Source organism: Boleophthalmus pectinirostris, unplaced genomic scaffold, assembly GCF_026225935.1.
Source record: "Boleophthalmus pectinirostris isolate CB_2022bp ecotype Guang Dong unplaced genomic scaffold, ASM2622593v1 HiC_scaffold_9, whole genome shotgun sequence".
Classification (NCBI taxonomy): Eukaryota; Metazoa; Chordata; class Actinopteri; order Gobiiformes; family Gobiidae; genus Boleophthalmus; species Boleophthalmus pectinirostris.
Genome location: NW_026571541.1, coordinates 32,698,832 through 32,716,699, shown reverse-complemented (window position 1 = coordinate 32,716,699; position 17,868 = coordinate 32,698,832). Strand labels below are relative to the sequence as shown.

The window sequence follows — 17,868 nt, the reverse complement described above, 5'->3', positions numbered from 1 at the left end:
AGATTTTAGTCTAGCTACACTTTCTGTCACAGTTATAAACACAGATCTTGTTGGCTTTAATTGACTGCAATCTCTTTTTACGCTTGGGCAGGGCCGTGTGATTGGTCCTCTGTCCTCCTATGCTTGTCTCCTTGCAGTGAGGAATCTTGGGGGGATTGTGGACTTTATGTTCAAACTGGACAAGCACATTAGCTCTGTGATAAAGTCCAGCTTCTTTAGGTTGAGGCTCATGTATTTATAACATCAGGTCTGGACACTGTTGGGCAAGTTACTTTAAAACTATAATGTGTTATTTATGACTTGTTACTGTCATTTCAAAGTCATTTGTTACATTACAATATTACTCTATTTAAAATGTAAGACGTTACACAACTTTTGCGGCACTTTTAAGTTACTCTCACCAAAATAACTGCAAAAATGCTGAACTTTTGCGCCATATATGGACTGAACCGGGACTAAACCAGGACTGAACCAGAACAAGACCATGACTAAACTAAGATTAAACTAGAACTAAACCAGAGCTGAACCAGGACTGAACCAGAAAGCCGCAAATGATAAAAACTTGATTTTACAACATTGTTAATCTGTTTGTCAAATTTAAAATCATTGTCCAAGTCTTAGTCCATTTTATCAAGTCAAGTTTCAAGTCTTAAGAATCGAGTCCAAGTCACGACCTGCAAGTCTCCACGTCTGATAAGTCTAACTCTAAAAGATAGTCGTATAAAAGATACAAACTGAAGTGCACAGTCTTAAAGAGCATCACTCACCTGTGTGCGGCGCTGGTCAGAGGTGAGAGAGCAGCTCGGTAAATCTGGAGAACTGAGAAGAGCTACTTTCACTTGAAGGTGAGTTAAGTCTGTGTAACCCCTCCTCCTCCTCTTCCTCTCGGTGCCAAAATAACACAACCACTCCCCCTTTTTCAAGCCGGCATCACCTCGTTCAACACCTCCGTCTTCGTTTCGCCTATTTACATTCAAATACAGAGGCCATGTTTACAAGACTGGGTTTGTAATCAGCCATAGGTGCTTTACTTGAGGGTTTTAATCAGCGCCATTTAAGAAAAAAATCCTCCCTTTAAAGTCTAAAGACAGTCTAAAGACAGAGGATAATTAAAGATGAGAAAGGATTACATCTCGGTCTTCATTAGAAAAAAGTTACACAGCGATAATAACAGGATAATCAAAAAATCTGTATAACATGGATTTCAAATAAAAGGTAGTACATGAGAATTCAAATGGAAAGAAATATTATGTTTTTCTGCATATTTTAAGAAGAGATCTGCTCACATTTTTGCAGAGTGAGTAGTGGATATTTCATTTTATTTATAAAGTGTTGATGGGGTCTAGAGGTGTGCAAAAATATCAAAATATTGAATTATTTAAAGGGACTGTCAGGAATTTTGGACATAGGGACCCATTTCTGGCCATAGTTATCCTGCCACTAAAAACAGTCTTACCCACTCCACAAAACACCCAAAACAAAACTATTATTACACCAGACTGTCCATGTAAATGTCTGTGTTGATAGAATAATTTTTGAAATAAAACTAACCTTGCAATCGTCGCATGTTGAGGGACTATTTTCTCATATATCAGTCCGCCGCTGCCGAGCTTTCTATCAAGAAGTACAACTCACTGCTGCTGCTCAGACATAAATCCTTCAAATGCAAGTTTGGTTTTACTTCTAAAATTATTCTATCGACACAGACATTTACATGGACAGTCTGGTGTAATAATAGATTTTCTTCGGGTGTTTTGTGGAGTGGGTAAGACTGTTTTTAGTGGCAGGATAACTATGGCCATTGACATGCACTAGTCTAGCACCAGCGACCTCTGCAAATACAAGGACTGGATGGAATATTTAAAAAAGTGTCTCCACACGTCTCCAACACTCTGACTCACTAGGAAATGAGGCCCTATGTCCAAAATTCCAGATTGTCCCTTTAATATGATGAAACAGTATCAATATCGTGGGCTGCTGTATCGATATATCGCGAAGAGTATTTTTTGGTATATTTTACTAAATTATTTTGTTACAGCGCTACAGTTTTGTTGCTTGTTCAGAGGAAGGAAACTCACTTATGCAACACATTTGACATATTCACTGTTTTGATGATTAAAATGTTTGTTTTTCATATGAACTTTGCACAAGAAGTGGTTTAACAAAGACTTTTAGTGTCACGGCATCGATTTAGCCTTTATTTTTTTATTGAACCGTATTGAATCAAAGTGAATTATATTGCACTGAAGCGTATCGAATTGATTTGAAATATATCGGACGGACAACTCACTGTATCGAGTTATATATCGTATCGGCAACTTCTTAATGATACCCAGCCTTATCTGAGCCTGTTCGAGTACCGCTCGAGGCACTGCAAGTTTATAGGGATATAACAAAAATCGAAATATCGTGCTGTAATTTCATCCAAAATCTCACAATAATATCGAGAGCTGTCACAATATATCGAATTACAAGTCCCTTTGCTTAACTGTATTGTCTTATAGTAGCAACAGCTCATAAACATAGAGAACTACATATCCCATGATTCATTTCAGCACAAACAACACCAATAAACATGTTTTTTTTAATTGAATTCTTCGGGATTATGATTGGAATGATTCACGCCAAAGTCTTATCAAGGTATTTTAAAAGCAATAAGTTTCCTATTTACAGTTCTATTAGCCTTTCAAAAATATCGTCCCGTTAATTAGGTGTCAGTATTGTCACATTCCGATCTAATGCCTCGTCAAAACACAAAAACACACCTTTCTCCTGGTCGTTATTCCTGTCCCCCCCTGAGGCTCGGTCGTTTACATGTGAGTACTCTCTTCCGGGCGGGGAAGTACGGAAATATGCGCCTACTGAAGTACCTTTTTACCTCTGAATTGCGCTCAGGTCTCAGGTGCTACGTCCTGCTTCCTCCTGAGCTGCACGTTCTCCTCATAAAAGAGAAGATTTTTAATTATATATAGTATTTTGAAATAATAATATCATGTTCATTTAGCAATTTTATATTTTTAATTTGAGTTTAATTATTTAGAATTACTTCATATTACAGTTTTAATTTAAATTCCTGAGCATATTTCCTTCTGAGCAGAGTAAAATATAAAGTGCAAACATTTAAAATAGTCAATAACATTTCCATGAAGACAAGCAGGTGCTGGACCCACCACCAAAATCTTTTCAGACCTAGACTTAGACGAACTTTATTAATCCACAAAAAATTATTGGACACAGTCGCTCACACATCACATTATATTATAAGAACGTAAAGAAAAAATATAAACAGTGATTATAATTTTTAATAAGTAGTGTCAAGTAAGACATAATTATATAAATGTTTATGTTCAAGTCAAAATAAAAAATGCAACAGAAATAAATAATAAAAACATCTCAGATACAAACAAGAGGTCGTAAGGAGAAACTGATAATTGTTGTACAGTTGTAGGGAGTATTATCTGTTACATAAGATTGAGTTGTTGTACAGCTGTAGGGAGTATTATCTGGGTGAGTCGTACAGTTGTAGGGAGTATTATCTGTTAATTAAGGGTGACGTGTTGTACAGTTGTAGGGAGTATTATCTGTTAATTAACGGTGACTTGTTGTACAGTTGTAGGGAGTATTATCTGTTAATTAACGGTGACTTGTTGTACAGTTGTAGGGAGTATTATCTGTTAATTAACGGTGACTTGTTGTACAGTTGTAGGGAGTATTATCTGGGTGAGTTGTTGTACAGTTGTAGGGAGTATTATCTCTTAGATAAGATTGAGTTGTTGTACAGTTGTAGGGAGTATTATCTGTTAATTAACGGTGACTTGTTGTACAGTTGTAGGGAGTATTATCTGGGTGAGTTGTTGTACAGTTGTAGGGAGTATTATCTCTTAGATAAGATTGAGTTGTTGTACAGTTGTAGGGAGTATTATCTGTTAATTAACGGTGACTTGTTGTACAGTTGTAGGGAGTATTATCTGGGTGAGTTGTTGTACAGTTGTAGGGAGTATTATCTGGGTGAGTTGTTGTACAGTTGTAGGGAGTATTATCTCTTACATAAGATTGAGTTGTTGTACAGTTGTAGGGAGTATTATCTGTAGACAGAGTCATACATTCTATGTTGGCAGCGATTCCCGACATCGAGGATTTAAAGCCGTAACAAAGAAAATGTTTGGTGAATTTTATCAAGGGGAAAGACGTTATTGTCCTTCTTCCTACGAGATTTGGCACATTACATACGTCAAGACCAAATAGCAGCGACTGGTCAAATAAAAAAGTACCTGCCTACTGTCGAGCGAACAAATTCTAATGCTACGAGGTCAGACGGTTTCCACGAAGTGAAACCGTCTGATCAATCAGGCTCGGAAACATAAGGGCCGTTCACACCAAGGCGTCAAAGCGTCCAGTTTCAATGTAAAGTCTATGTGGACGCGCGACTAGAGCGTCCTGCGTTTTTGCGGCGCGTTTTCGGCGTCAGCGCGGCGCGAATCTGGCGTCGACGCGGCGCGTCTTGAGCGTTTTGGCGTCAGCGGCCAAGACGCGCGTCCAAAGCGTCAGCGTCAAGAAGTTGAAAATGCTGAACTTTTCGCGTCAGACGCGCCGCGTCAACCAATCAGGGACGAGTATCCAGTGACGCAGCGACGTTATTATCAGGAAGCAAGACCCGAGAACCAGAACGAGAACCACAAACATGAGCGGAGAATAAATATATACGCCACAATCACCGAGCCGATCACGAGGACTAAACCAGGACCGGACCAGGACTAAACCAGGACTCGACCGGGACTAAACAAGGACTAGACCGGGAGTAGACCGAGACTAGACCGGGACTAGACCGTGATTAGACCAGGACTAGACCGGTATTAGACCAGGACTAGACCGGGACTGATCCAGTGTCATTAGCGGAGTATAAATATATATACACCCCAGTCGTCGACTCGATCTCCTCCGCTGATGTTTTATGTCATAAAAACACTCTCTCAGTCTGGTCTGACATTGTTTCGGGAAAAGACCTGGACCGGGCTCTTGTTTCCAGGGCAACGGACGCGCGTCAAGTATTTTTGTCCCGTTTGTTCACGGCGTCAAAGACGCGCGTCGGGGGCGTCTAAACTCAAATGCAAACGCGTCCAAATAGAGACGTCAAGGCGTTTTTTGACGCTTTGGTGTGAACGGCCCTTAAGTATTGCAACAAGAAAAATCAGCATCATCCAACCTACTGTCTGTTTTTTTTTTTTTTTAATGATTAGCAAAATACTCACCCATCTGTAGTAGTCATATACTGTAGTACAATGTGAATGATTTAAAGAAGATATATGGTGCTTTTGTTTGCTGTATAATCTATAATACCCATGGTTATATTTGGGAACATTTTAAATCGTAATATTGATCTAAAACGACTTCATAAAGAACCTGCCGAGCCAAATGGGAGCCGATTCCCCCCCTGCACTTTGCCAAATATAGATAGATGCAGATCACACAGAACAGCACTTTGTTTTTTCCATTTATACCAAAATAACTATGTGATACTGCTGAATCCTACGAGTATCACCGATTAAGAAAATAAAACTACAGGACAGAGTAAGTACGTCACAGGGGGCGTGTACTGGTGGTGGAGATCAAAGCAGTGATGTCGTGAATACAGCCAGTGTTGGGGAGTAACAGATTACATTTTGAGTAAATGTATTCCGTTACAGTTACTGTTTCAGTGAGTAGTAACTGGATTACAGTTACTTTGTTGAAATAAATGGATTACACAGAGGGATTTTCCTGTTTTCACATTTTGGGCTATATCCCCTTTTTTTTATTTTATTTTTTTTCATAATTCCACTCATTGCCGGACACTAAACCAGGTCTAAACTAGGACTAAACCACGACTAAACCACGACTAAAACCAGAACTAAACCAGGACTAAAACCAGGACTAAGCCAGGACTAAAACCAGGTCTAAATCAGGTCTAAACCAGGTCTAAACCAGGACTAAACCATGATTAAACCAGGACAAAAACCAGGTCTAAATCAGGTCTAAACTAGGTCTAAACCAGGTCTAAACCAGGACTAAAACCAGGTCTAAACCAGGACTAAAATCAGGTCTACACCAGGTCTAAACCACGACTAAACCACGACTAAAACCAGGTCTAAACCAGGACTAAACCATGATTAAACCAGGACAAAAAACAGGTCTAAATCAGGTCTAAACTAGGTCTAAACCAGGTCTATACCAGGACTAAAACCAGGTCTAAACCAGGACTAAACCAGGTCTAAACCACGACTAAACCACGACTAAAACCAGGTCTAAACCAGGACTAAACCATGATTAAACCAGGACAAAAACCAGGTCTAAATCAGGTCGAAACTAGGTCTAAACCAGGTCTAAACCAGGACTAAAACCAGGACTAAACCAGGACTAAACCAGGTCTAAACCAGGTCTAAACCAGGACTAAAACAGGACTAAAACCAGGTCTAACCAGGTCTAAACCAGGTCTATAAAACAGGATTTAACAGGACTAAATCATGCTGCGTGGACCATGTCTCCTCCTCTTCTATCAATAATATTTTTAATTTGGTTCAGTAAAGTCTGGGCTTTTTATTTTCTTTTAGCAGACAAAACGTCTTATGTGAAGATATCCGAGTCTTTGCTTCTCCAAAGTATTCAGATTACGTTACTCACCTTAAATACCTTAATGGATTCCGTTACAAACTACATTTTGGTGTATGTAATCTGTAATCTGTAGGGGAATACATTTTAAAAGTCACCTTCCCGACACTGAATACAGGAGAATGAAGATGACTCAAACACGCATGAATCACGCTAAATACAACTTGAAGTGGGTAAATGAGAAGGAAAATTATGCATAATTATACAAGAAAAAGCTCTTAAAGTCCTTAAAGAGGAGAAAACGAGGAGAAGATAATCCTGTGGAGAGGCTTTTGTTTACGTGGGTGTAGGAAACATGGTAAAGTTATAGGTTATAGTTTTATATAGCGCTTTTCCAACTTTAAGGCTCTCAGATTGCGAGGACCTGTGCGTGATTACAAAGCTACTTAGAAAAAAACCTACCAGTAAGCTGAAATAAATAGTGAAAATCCATAAGGGTGGTATCGTCTGCAGAGAGGACATAATTTAACAAGTTTGACGCGGAACATAAATCATTTATATAAATAATAAATAGTTTTGGCCCGAGCGTCGAGACCTGTGGAGTTCTACAATTTACTTTCAACCTCCACTGCTCAGGCGGAGACCAAAGGCAGCTTCAAACGGCGGAGAGGGAGCTGCATAAAATAAAAGTCTGGTTTGTTGCTAAACATTGAAAAAAAAAGTATACGAAAAGAACAAAATCATGTACAAATTATGCTCAACAATACACCACTAAACAAGTTTTTAGGAGTAACTATAGACAGTGTTGGGGAGTAACAGATTACATGTACCGGAGTTATGTAATCAGAGTACAATTTATGAGTAACTGTATTCAGTTACAGTTACTGTTTCAGTGAGTGGTAATTGGATTACAGTTACTTTGTTGAAATAAATGGATTAAACGGCGGGATTTTCCTGTTTTTTTTTCTCGGTAATTCCACTCATTGCCGGACAGTAATCCAGGTCTAAACCAGGTCTAAACCTGGACTAAACCAGGACTAAACCAGGACTAAACCAGAACTAAACCAGGACTAAAACCAGGATTAAAACCAGGTCTAAACCAGGACTAAACCAAGACTAAACCAAGTCTAAACCAGGTCTAAAACCAGGTCTAAACCAGGACTAAAACCAGGTCTAAAACCAGGTCTAAACCAGGACTAAAACCAGGTCTAAAACCAGGTCTAAACCAGGACTAAAACCAGGTCTAAACCAGGACTAAACCAAGACTAAACCAAGTCTAAACCAGGTCTAAAACCAGGTCTAAACCAGGTCTAAAACCAGGTCTAAAACCAGGACTAAAACCAGGTCTAAACCAGGTCTAAACCAGGACTAAAACCAGGTCTAAAACCAGGTCTAAACCAGGACTAAAACCAGGTCTAAAACCAGGTCTAAACCAGGACTAAAACCAGGTCTAAACCAGGTCTAAACCAGGACTAAAACCAGGTCTAAACCAGGACTAAACCAAGACTAAACCAAGTCTAAACCAGGTCTAAAACCAGGTCTAAACCTGTTCTAAAACCAGGTCTAAAACCAGGTCTAAACCAGGTCTAAAACCAGGTCTAAACCAGGACTAAAACCAGGTCTAAACCAGGTCTAAAACCAGGTCTAAACCAGGACTAAAACCAGGTCTAAACCAGGACTAAACCAAGACTAAACCAAGTCTAAACCAGGTCTAAAACCAGGTCTAAACCTGTTCTAAAATCAGGTCTAAACCAGGACTAAACCAAGACTAAACCAGGTCTAAAACAGGATTTAACAGGACTAAACCAGCCGCGCGGACCGTGTTTCCTCATCTTCTATCAATAATATTTTTAATCTGGTTCAGTAAAGTCTGGGCTTTTTATTTTCTTTTAGCAGACAAAACATATATTACGATATCCTGGTCTCACAGTAAATCAAGTAATCAAAAATATTCAGATTACATTACTCACTTTAAGTAATTTAATGGATTACGTTACAAACTACATTTTGAGGTATGTAATCTGTAATCTGTAGGGGAATACATTTAAAAAGTAACACTCCCAACACTGACTATAGACCATAATTTAAACTGGAAATCACACATAAATAAAATTAGAAATAAACAAGCACAATCAGAGAGAACAACCTGGTCCCCATGAGGCGTCGGTGGGTCAGTTCATCTCCACAGAAGCAGTTTATGAGGAGCCCAGCCCATATTACATGATCATTATATCCACAGTGTAATATGTGTATCTGTACAGGCCCATGAACATTTGTGTGATATTGGTCACACATGAGAATGTCTGTGTTTACTAGTGTGTAACCAAAATGTCATTTTTTTTTCATGAGATGTGTATATGTTAGTTGTGTGAGTGTAGGTCAGTGTGTTGTGTATCACCAGAAAAACAAGAAATGTAAATTATTTTTGTTCCAAATAGGATTTTAACGGCTACACTGAAAGAGAAAGGAACTGTTCTAATTAGTGATTATCTGGAAAAGGCTTAGAGGCTTGGAATGTGCTCCGGTCAAATGGTAACGAAGGGAAACAGGGGCAGATTTTTTACATTCAAATGTCTCTTATTCAGAAACTAGAGGGAACTATTGAAATAAGTAAAGTATCAGAATGTAGGAAAGAGTTACACTCCAACAGGGTCAAGTTAAACCTGTGATTGACCAAAAATTTAAAAACTCATGTCGGTAACGGAGGGAATGAAATTTGCAGCACTTTTTGGGCAATAAATCCAAACAGTGATAATCTCACTTACATATCCTTAACAAACTGGTTTGAATATTTGCTTCATATAGTTTTCTACCATATGGTACAAGATTAGGTTGAAAAACCTCTTACTTTTTGAATAATGAGATTTTTTATTAAGAAAGGTCATGGTAACGGAGGGAAAAGTAACAGAGGGAAAATTGTTGCAAACAAGTAGAAGGTGCAGGATTTTACATAATTTGTCGCTTTTTTCTTTCAAATACTTTAATATTACTTCAAAATGAAAGGAAACTATTTCTGTAAAATATGTCAGTCCTTCCAAGCAAATTTTTATCATTTTTAAAAAAATTTTTTTTTTTTTCAATCATTTACCTTCATCAAAAGTTCAAAGATGGAATAACACAAGATATGATGAAATACATCCATTTATTTACATGATTTTCAGGTCTTTGAAATTTGGGAAATAATTTTTGTTCCATGTTTCATACATGGTCTGTTTTAAAACATATGTAACTTTAGAACCAAAAATGGTACAGAAAAAAGGTCAACAGTTTCATAAACTAGAGTACATATGTATCTGTTCAATACATTTTTATATCAGATGCATTAACTTGAATTTTTGGCCTTGTTGTTTACTTCTGCTTGACCGGGCCCAATTATTAATAGAATACAAGAATGCAAAGGGCTTGCCTGTTAAGAATAATTTAAAGGTCCTATTGGTGCATCACTCGCGGTCATACTTGGTCTCATATTTATTCTGTTCTATGGTGTTTGTTTATGTGCTGCTTTGTGTTGTGTTGTCCTGTTTTTTGATAAAACACGTTACCCCCTGTCCCAAGACAAATTTCTCCCATGGGAGACAATAAAGGATTATTTTATCTTATCTTATCTTATCTTTACTATACAAATGCATAGAATTATAAATAGATCATAATTTTTTCTGAGATTTTGAGACACTCCCATTGCTCTAACTCGATCCTTTGCGGAGTTATGATCAAAAACGCATATTTGACGTTGGTTACCTTGACCTTCAAGTGACCTTGACCGGTTTCAACCTGTAACATCCAGTGTTCCCCGGTTATATGTGTGCCAACTTGTGTGATGATTGGGTGAATATTTTCAGAATAGGGATGGGCATGATTAATCGATTAATCGATAATTGATCATTAAGAATTTCATCGATTACGTTAATTTTAAACAACAAACCGAATGTAGGTTGCTGTGCGTAGCCTGATCAAACAGGGGTCTGTACATGTGTCTCTGCACTCAGAAGGAGCAAGACACAAACAGTGGGTCAGTCTGCAACGTACCGAAGCAAAAATGTGTATTTAACGATGATTTGTACAAGAAATTCCACGCTTTCCGTTGCGTTCGGGACAAGTGTGAGTCCATGTGCACAGTGAACAAAGCAGCACATATGTTTCAGTGTCCAGAGGGGAAAAGTCGATGACGAGTCCCCACCTCCCTCCCCCCGTACAGTGTCCTGGTTTTGACAAATGCAAATTACCTGTATTTCACTGAGTCATGTCTTTTAATCCGACAGAAATTGACCACATCAGCGCACAAGAGCTGTAGTTTTATCTTCGCTTAGTTTATGCAAATGATCGATACGGTTTTAAGTTTCGTTTCTGTGAGAGTTGCGCATTAAACACATTATAATGTCAAACGGGCTGATGTGGCTCTAGAGTCGTTACGGTTTATATGTCGTAAAGTTGAATTTATTTATGCAGATTAGTAGTGCAGATAGTAATAATAATGATGATCATTTTAATATAAAAACATTAATGATTAATCGATAATCGATCGTTAATTCTTCCGACGATCGATTAAGAAAATTTCATCGAATGCCCATCCCTAGTTCAGAAATTGACAAAATTGATGATCCTTTGTAACAGCGTGACCTTTCAATTGACCCGTGTGACCTCAAATGACCTCGGATCATTACCAAACTTTTTTTTTTTTTGTGGCATCAGGCATGGGGGCTTGACCCACGTACCAAATTTGGTGACAATCGGTCCTTAAAGGGTAGAATTATCACGGGTGGACAGACACACAGACACACAGGGTGAATACAAAACCTGGTCAACCCTTCGGAGACCAGGTAATTATCCAACGTAATCACAATTCTATATAAATATAGATATATCCTGAATAAAAACTGTCTTTTTATTATATACAACTCACTGGTAATGCCCTACATAACCTGCTGTATTGAGATTGGGGCAACACATATAAGACTAATACAAATGAAATCTTTATCAACTTCTAATGAACCCCAACCAATGCCATATTTATAAAACTTCAAAATCTGAAATTTCAAAGTAAACAACAATCTCTTGCCAGAAACTTTACAGAATATGTTCAAAATCCAAAATATCCAATATGAGCTCAGAGGCACGGCCATGTTTATTAAAAGAAAATCAGAACAAACATTATGAATTTTTGAATCTAAAACTGTGCACCACTCACTTCCATTTTGAAAAGAAGTTTAAATGTTTAACTCTGGGCTGATACATGAATTATGATGCTTAGTTTGTGCTATAAAACTTTGGAATATTGTGACTGATTTGTTTGTTTTCTCTTGCTGTATTTGTGAAGATGAACTGGTGTCAAGATGACGCGCTGACAAAGGAATAAAGGAGTAAAGGCAGAATAAGCTCAAACTTCAGCCAGTCTGTGGAATAATGTCAGAATATATCTGTGACTGAAAAAAAAAAAAGAAAAAAAAATGCACTTTATTCACACACGGGTGTACACAGACGCTGAAGCGAGATGGGTTTAAGTGTCTTTCCCAAGCACACAAAAGCAGCATTCATGTGTAGGAGCTGGAATCGCACCGCCAACCTGTGAGTCAGTGGATCAGACAGCTCAAACAATGATATTTTACGTCAAAACCGGGATTCTAACCACCAATCTTTTCAATACAGTATAATATAGTGACAGAGACATGCACAACCAGCTTCAAAGGACTAGTGTGAGTGTGATTTACAGTGAAAAGAAAAAATAAAACAGTAATGTAGCCTTTATGATGAAGTTATTTTATGTAGAAATGAATCAAAACCATCTGATTCTCGAAATTAGAATGGATCATACATCAATTCGACATCTCCTAATACTGATTCCTCAATTAGCTCTGTAGTGAGAACTAACTTAAAGGGCCCATCTCATGCAAAATCAGCTTTTCAGAGCTTTCTACCTTCTAAGAGTGATTGTGGGCCTTGTATTTGTCGCCGTTTTTTATTTTTCTGCTCTGACAATTCCCACATGAACACCTAAACAAAAGCGACAGCATAAGCTCATTGTTCTACACTGCAGTGAACACGATATAATAAGTTAATCTACTAGTGTTTATTAATACTTTACCAATCAGTAATGTTCAGCTGATGTGGACGCGGTGCTTGAGCTTCGTGCTCCTCAAAGTCCTCGTCCGATTCTGGGTCCAACACATGCGGCTGAACGCGCTGTATCTCCATGATGAATAAAAGTTTATTCTACCACTATCAGGGTGCACACCTGTCTCCCCCTCCCTCCCTGAGATGGTGGAGGAAGGGCGGCTCACTCAGAGCCTATGTCACGTTTGGAGGGCGGAGCCTGTGTTTTCTCAGGACGGGCGGGGGGATGAGCGATAGTCGGACTTTCATAGTTCCTGGTCTGTGATGCCTCCAAGAAATCAATAAGATTTCATAACTGTTGTGCAATGGATGTTCCGAAACCTAAATTGTGCTTGTTTATGTGCAGAAGATACAATGTGAAAAGAGTTATTTTGCATCAGACGCGCCCTTTAATCCCTATTCACATGGGATAAGCAAAGTCTGTAAATTACTTATTTTACTGACACTGACGCAGAGATCATAAGAGAAAAGAATGCGGAAAATGTGCAAAAATTACAACAACCAACACTGAGATGCAGACATGGTGCATTCACACGGGATTAAGATTTCACACGTCCTCTGCAATTATTACAAATCACTAAAGGTCCACAGGTAAAACTAGTCCCATGTGAATAGGGCTTAAGTTAATATGGACACACTTAAGAGGTTTAACTTCTATTTCTTTTAAACACTGGAAGCAATGACGTATAATGAAAACTTAAGCCAGTGTAATATGATCAAACAATTATTATGGTGATAATAATGTTTATGTAGGGAAAGGTGCCTGTTCAGGGCCTGCTCCCCCATTCTGACAGAATCCACAAACCAGGAACCTAGAGAAGTCGGTTCTGTCTGACTGCCTCTTGGTATTTACAACGCCAAGAGAACCGATCTTCGGTGCTTTCACACCTCTCTTCCCCCACGCAAAGTGGGACATGAATCAGAATGGGAAATTAACATGGCTCTGCTAAAGTGATAAGGACTGTTAAATAATGACACTCCTCATTCTGCTTTGAAGAAACAGACCCACATCATCTACATACCAGACCATCAGGCGCCAATGCTTGGACCGGTTAAAACCCGCGATGGACTGTGGTTGCCACCTTTTGGACTAACGAAGGACTGGATTAAACGCATCTTGATAACTAGTTAAAAATGTTTAACTGTGTTCTATATAAGACTCATGTTGATGCAAGATAAGTTCGCCACATTGCTTAATTCATGTGTTCATGGTCTCTTGTGTGTATTTCATGTCATGTTCCCACGGAGGTATTTGCGGTAACTTCACGGTGTGTTTCGGACAGACACACCTTTGATTTCCCTGTATGAATCGTCAGCTAATGTTATCGTAAACAGTTATGAAGAACCTGAATGTGGGAAGTTATCAAATTAATATTTACAAATGATATTTGTACGGGGACCAGTTCAGCTCAGACGCGGGCGTGCCTTAAATTTGCATATAACAACGCCCACCAAGCGCACTGACCAAAACGAAGCCTCACGCGCGAAAACTGCGCTTTCGCTTCGCCTCGCTTTTCGCCTTGCCTTGCCGCCGCGAGGAGGACCAGGGAAGACGGCCGGTCGGAGGGACCCAGGGGGAGCTGTAACAGACCTGGAGTCGCACTTGCTGAGAGCTGAGGACCAGAGCCGGTGAAGGAGGCGTGGACCGCCCTACCCGAGTACCATCATCACGCCGCTGCCTGCCCGTGAACCCCGCCATCACCGCATTCCACACGGACCGAGAACAACATCGCCAAGTAAGGCTGGTTCTGAACAGTGAATGAATGAGGGTTGGCATCCCTCTTACGATTGCGTCCAATTATTTATTGTTTATTGTTATATTTATTGTTGCGTAATCTGAACTTGGAAGCTGGTGTCTAGTTATTGTTTGTTAATAAACCACACAAAGGAATTTGCTGGTTTCAGTGATTTTTCTTAAAGTTATCATCAGGTCACTTTTTCGGGTACGTTCCCTTCAGATTGATTAAATTGATAAGTTGTTGTGTCGCATATGGTTAAGTTTGATTCGGTCAGAATCTGGTGCCCCACATATGTATAAATTCAATAATTCGTCAAAAGCTAAACCACATGCTCAAACACGCACATCTTACAACACGTTAAGTCGCATTTCTCCTACATTTAGCATTTAAGAACCAGGTTTGATGACATGTTTAATTAGTTTCAATGGAAGCTACGGTGCATCCCTAATTTCAAGTACTGTATTTTTCAGACTATAAGTTGCATTTTTTTCATGGTTTATGTGTTTCCTGCGACTTATACTCCGGTGCGACTTATATATTAACATTTTCAGATTGACAGCCGCAAGAGGGCGCTCTAGTCTTGTGTGTCTTGACTCTACTGCGCATGTCTCCTGCAGAAAGAGCGTCTGTCCTGCTGCAAGTCGTGAAATCTGCAGCTGAAAACGGTAATCGAGCAGCAGAAAGAAAGTTTGGTGTGAGCGAGAAACTTGTGAGGGACTGACGGAAAGCAGGGATGGAGAACACAGCTTCATGGCAACAGTGCAGGTGCGCCATGTAACTTTCCTGGAAGTCACTGGATGAATCGACAAAGCCTGAACTTCAGTGACACCGAAACCATCCTGTCAGGATTCAGAAAGACCGGAATAATTCTAACTGGAACTGATGCTGAGTCTGACGACAGCTACACAGAAGAGGAAGCGGTGCTCTGTTTACCTCCGGAGGTCACAGATTTGCTCAGAAGTGACACCGAGGATGAGGAATTCAGTGGATTTAGTGATTTGGAGTGAGATGGAGAGTTTGGTAAACTTGTTCTGTTGTTTATGTTATAGTTTATCTGAAAAACTGTTCATATGTGACGTTAACAGTCTGTTGTTCTCTCTTCTATTGTTATTACTAGAACTTGCCTTTCAAGATGAAATGTCGGTTCGTGGACTCTGATTTTATAAATAAATTTCCTCCAAAATGCGTGACTTATAGTCCGGTGCGACTTATATATGCTTTTTTCTCCTTCATTACACATTTTTTTGGCTGGTGCGGCTTATACTCTGGAGCAACTTATAGTCAGAAAAATACGGTATAACAATGGAAATTAATAATAAAAAGAGAACCTTTCAATATTTCACTGTAAAATAAAATAAAATGTCTCTTTCCATTCAGAGTGTCAGTTGTCACAATGACAAAGCTCATCTTGTGTCTTGTGTAAAATGGAGTAAATCGCCGTACCTGTGACCCTGGGCTCCACAGAGCTGACGTTGAGCAGCACCAGTCGGAGGAGCCCGGCCTCGGTGCATGTCTGGATGTTCCTCAGGCTCTTTCGGAGGACGTCTGCGACCTTGCTCCAGATCTCAGCCTGACACGTGACGTTACAGTGGGCCAGCAGCTCCACCATGCAGCCCACGCTCTCCACGTCCTGAATGAGGAAATTTGTGTCCTGGTTGAATTCACCACCGACCAACTGTGGAAACAAGAGAGAAGGAATATTATTAAACTCTGGATGCACTCTATTACACAGCATGATGTAACAAGATGAGCCGACAGCTGGAGCATTTATAACTGCATAGTAATTGAGAAAAATAATGCATGATATACAACCTCCATAAACAAGAGTGGACATAAAACAGATTATCAGGTCACTACAGATATCAAGATAATTAAGAATGTAAAGTAATTAAATGTAATGTGTACTGTATTTCTGATAGTAACTCTTTTCTGGTAGCACACGGTCTCCCATTCCTCTCTGTCTGACTACAAAAGCCTCCCCCACACTCATGACACTGGATCGGATACAGACTTCCAAATATCAGTTCAAACCAGGCACGTCCAAACTACGGCCCGTGGGCCAAATGCGGCCCTCGAACAAATTTTTCTTGGCCCTCAGGCTTCCAGGTGATTTAGTCCAAATTACCTTGCATCAATTAAAAACGAACTTTTTACAGCAAGTTCTTTGAAAATCTACTTTGATAAAGCCAATATTGAAGATTTAATGTGTGGTTTTGGGATTTTAGAGTGAATAAGAACTGATGTCTCATTCCAAAGTGTTAAACATGTATATATTTCAATTTTTCACTGTATTGCACTCCAGTCTAAGGCCCTCGATCAGCCCTCTGCTTCATCTGTGTCTAGAAATGTGGCCCTTGATAAAAAAAAGTTTGGACACCCCTGGTTCAGATGATATTATAGTTGGACGTGGATATTGATGTAAACAGAGTACCGTATTTTTCAGACTATAAGGCGCTCCGGATTATAAGGAGCAATATCAAAAATGTTGAATTCTCTCGTCTATTTTCATACATAAAGTGCACTGGATTATAAGAGAAACAAACGGACGACACTTGAGACTGATACTTTAGCCCAGACGTCCACGATCCATTGGCAGATCGTGGCGTAATTCCCTCAGTGTTGCCTCCCTGTCTTGGTGAATGTGTGTTATGAATGTGAATGTGGGTAGGTTGTTTTTTCTATTTTCTAGCCTTATTCATCAGCCGGTTTCACTTCGTAGAAACCGTCTGACCTTGCAGCATTAGGATTCGTTCGCTCGACGGTAGGCAGGCACTTTTTTTCAGTAAACCAATCGCTGCTATTTGGTGGTGACGTATGTAATGCGCTGCTAACGGGGCTAACTGGTATATTAAGCTTTTCCCAAATTCCATAGGAAGAAGGACAATAAGGTCTTTCTTAAATCCTTGATCTCTTGAATCGTTGCCAACACAGAATATATGTCTCTTCGCTGATTGTCTGGTGCCCGAACTCACACTTCCGGGGTTTTCGTGAACAGTCTAGTGTATTCTGATTCCTGACATAGTTGCTGGAGAGAAATTAAATTGAGCCAAGTGGTGCCAGACTATCTATTTCCTACGAGGACGATTCAAATATAAATTGAGTAATAATGTGTTTAATGCAGCTTTTTTGCACATTTGTTTACATTTTACAGAAACAAAACTTAAAACCACATGGCTCATTTGCATAAACTATAAGCACTGAAAAAAACTGTTCGCTCCTTGTGCACTGATGCGGTCAACTTTTGTCGGACTAAAGGACACGACTCAGTGGAACATATATGTTCTTTCTGTATCGTACTAAAGCAGTTTGACAGATTTTTGAGGGCCTTGTACCACATAAAAATGGATCGAGGTCAGTAAACACAACCAGAATTAATATATAAGGCGCACTGTTGATTTTTGAAGAAATTAAAGGATTTTAAGTGTCCCTTATAGTC

At 39.3% G+C, this 17,868-nt stretch overlaps 1 protein-coding gene across 1 annotated transcript in view; it reads right to left on the bottom strand.

The window, feature by feature from the left end:
• Positions 1-17,868, bottom strand: part of LOC110174043 (neurobeachin-like) — a 783,761-nt gene that overhangs the window by 616,967 nt on the left and 148,926 nt on the right. The window contains exon 3 of the mRNA XM_055166710.1: positions 15,876-16,107. Within this exon, the coding sequence (XP_055022685.1) occupies positions 15,876-16,107 (232 nt within the window). The remainder of the gene's footprint in view (positions 1-15,875; positions 16,108-17,868) is intronic.